Raw genomic sequence first — 2,732 nt, 5'->3', positions numbered from 1 at the left:
AATATATATATATATATATATATATATATATATATATATATATATATCGATTCATACATTTACTACTTGATTGTCCGTCACTAAATATTTAACTTTCTTGATTCAATATACTATAAAACTTGGTTGGATAAAATATTCATGAAATCCAATATCAATTAATTTTGGATACATTGCACAGAAATTCTAATTTTTAAATACTTAAAAAATAGTTTAAGAATAACTGAACAATAATGTTTTTATGTATGGGATATCCATGCCTCAGTCACTCAGTCACCTTGAATTTTCTTTGTCTTATGAAGGTTAATTGGCATGTCCAAGCTCAAGTACTCTAGAAATCAAGAATTTCTGTAAATTTTCATTGTCTTCGCACCACCCGTTTGCCTAACACTCATGAATCTAGCTCAAATTTTCAGAAACTTATCTTGCATATAAATAAGCTAATTTGAATGAGTGCAGAACGATCCTGTTTGTTTTTTCAAGTACCTTCCGAATGAAAATGCTTCAGTATCCCAGTGGCGTTTAATAAGACATTTTTTGATTTTTGATTTTCTAAATTCAATTTTTGGGTAAGGGCCAATCTATCACGGATGTTGTTCAGTAATATTATAGTAATATTATAGTGCTATATAGAAATGGTGGCTGATTCGGCATGAAATCTCCCATATGCATTCCATTAACTACACTTATGTCAATTAACACACTTCAAAATTTAGTCATTATTTGGAATACGCGTGTGACTTGATGATTCTTTGGAGTAGTGCTAAACTAGGATATATGTATGCATATAAATTCAACACAGTTTTTAACTTCCCGACCCGAAGGGAGGAAGTTATTGTAATAACCCCGAAAATCGAATGTGGAAATTTAAGCATTTCTCCACGTTTCATGACCTTTGGAACCACTTCTGACCCTTTTCAGGTACCTGTCTGTATGTGTGGATGTGTGTATGTGTGTGCGTACGTCTGTGACAAAAATTTTGTGCCACGATTCCTCCTGAACAAACGATGCGATTTGACTTTTTTTTTGTTTAATCGCTGTATTTTCATGTGACTTGAACCTGATTAGATTATGGAGATGATCGTCTCAGCGTTTCTCCAGTTTTTTCCAAAAAACATTTGGAAAAAAGTCGAAAATTAGCGTTTTTTTTGTAAACGAGGCCATTTCTCCGTGCATAACGATGCGATTTCAATTGTTTTTTGTTAGAAACGATGAATCTTGATATAACGCACAAATCATGGAATACTGGAAGACATTTAATCAGCAGTTCACTAGCTTTTTTCGAAATCGATATACATTCAAGAAACAATTTTACTTTTCTGATAAATTACATCTTTTCTCGATGCGGAATACGGCGATGTGTGTGCATGGGAGTGTGTGTGAGTACGAGCACACGCACGGATTTTCTTGTCTTCTATGGGTATTTCCTCGGAGAAATGTGAGAAAAAGATTGAATAAATACATAATAAAAAAATTAATGAAAGAAAAAACAAATGGTCGGGAAGTTATTGGTGCGACCCGTAATGGGTCACATCCAATTCCACCAACCCCTACCGNAAGAGGGAGCGCGCGAAGCGCGCGACCGGGCCTGATTTTTGTTTTTTTTTTTAATCGTGGATATAATTTTTAGAATCACAATCTATTAAAGCTGAAGATAAGATGTAGGATCTTGATATTCATATCCCTCGTGTCTTAAAGGATAACAATTATTGTTATCAGTCCACGATTGATACTGTTGGTACCGAATATCGAAAGGATCTGGCATCGTTGGCATCGGATTTTGTGAATACATTGAGAAGGTATTCCCACAATCTCGCGTAGAAGTCTCCCTAGATTCATCTATCGTAGAGGGCTCATGTGGAGCAGATTGTCTCTGCTGATAGGAGTTGGGAGTGATCGGTGAAGACGAGGTACTCCCAGATGTCCCACTTGTATATCCGGAAAGATTATCATTTGTGGCGTTCAGTCCATGTGGAGCAGATTGTCTCTGCTGATAGAAGTTGGGAGTGATCGGTGAAGACGAGGTACTCCTAGATTTCCCACTTGTATGTCCGGCAAGACTATCATTTGTGGAGTTCTGTCCATGTGGAGCAGATTGTCTCTGCTGATAGAAGTTGGGAATGATCGGTGAAGATGAGGTACTCCTAGATGTCCCACTTATATGTCCAGCAAGACTAACATTTGTGGCGTTCTGTCCATGTGGGGCAGATTGTCTCTGCTGATAGGAGTTGGGAGTGATCGGTGAAGACGAGGTACTCCTAGGTGTCCCACTTGTATGTCCGGCAAGACTATCATTTGTGGCGTTCTGTCCATTTGATGACGTAAAACCAGATGGTTTAGATATAGTGTTGCTGTTGTTTGAGTCAGTCTTCCAATTCTCATCTGAAGATTCATCAGATAGGCATACATCAATTGACATCTCTTCGCCAAGTTCGGGTGATTCCTTAATTGCTCTCTTCTGTTTGCCCGACGTCCCATCATTTTTTCTTAGGTTTTTGATCTTTGCTTCTTTCTTCTTACGGTTGGTATATATTCTGTTGACATGAGTAGTAAAGTCAGCATCACTCACAGCTGCTTTGTCTTGAATAAACTCTGGAAACAATTAGTATAAATTAATGAGTGAAATTAATGTTTCCCATCACCTAGGAATAGAATACAAAACAGTGTCTCTTACTTTGTACGGCTTTCCAAGTCTTCTTGGGTAGTTTCACGTTGCCTTTAGTCCCCCGATAGAC

At 37.4% G+C, this 2,732-nt stretch overlaps 1 protein-coding gene across 1 annotated transcript; it reads right to left on the bottom strand.

Annotated features, from left to right (window-relative positions):
* Positions 1–1,639: 1,639 nt before the first annotated feature.
* LOC107044798 (sericin-2-like) lies at positions 1,640–2,416 on the bottom strand. The gene has a single exon (XM_015266830.1). It carries the CDS (start codon positions 2,414–2,416, stop codon positions 1,640–1,642), a length of 777 nt encoding a protein of 258 aa, XP_015122316.1.
* Between the last annotated feature and the right edge of the window lie 316 nt (positions 2,417–2,732).

This window comes from Diachasma alloeum, unplaced genomic scaffold (genome assembly GCF_001412515.2).
Source record: "Diachasma alloeum isolate Michigan unplaced genomic scaffold, Dall2.0 Dall_scaffold_00809, whole genome shotgun sequence".
NCBI classification, from domain to species: domain Eukaryota; kingdom Metazoa; phylum Arthropoda; class Insecta; order Hymenoptera; family Braconidae; genus Diachasma; species Diachasma alloeum.
Note: the sequence above shows the minus strand (reverse complement) of the source record. Positions and strands in the feature narration are given on the sequence as shown.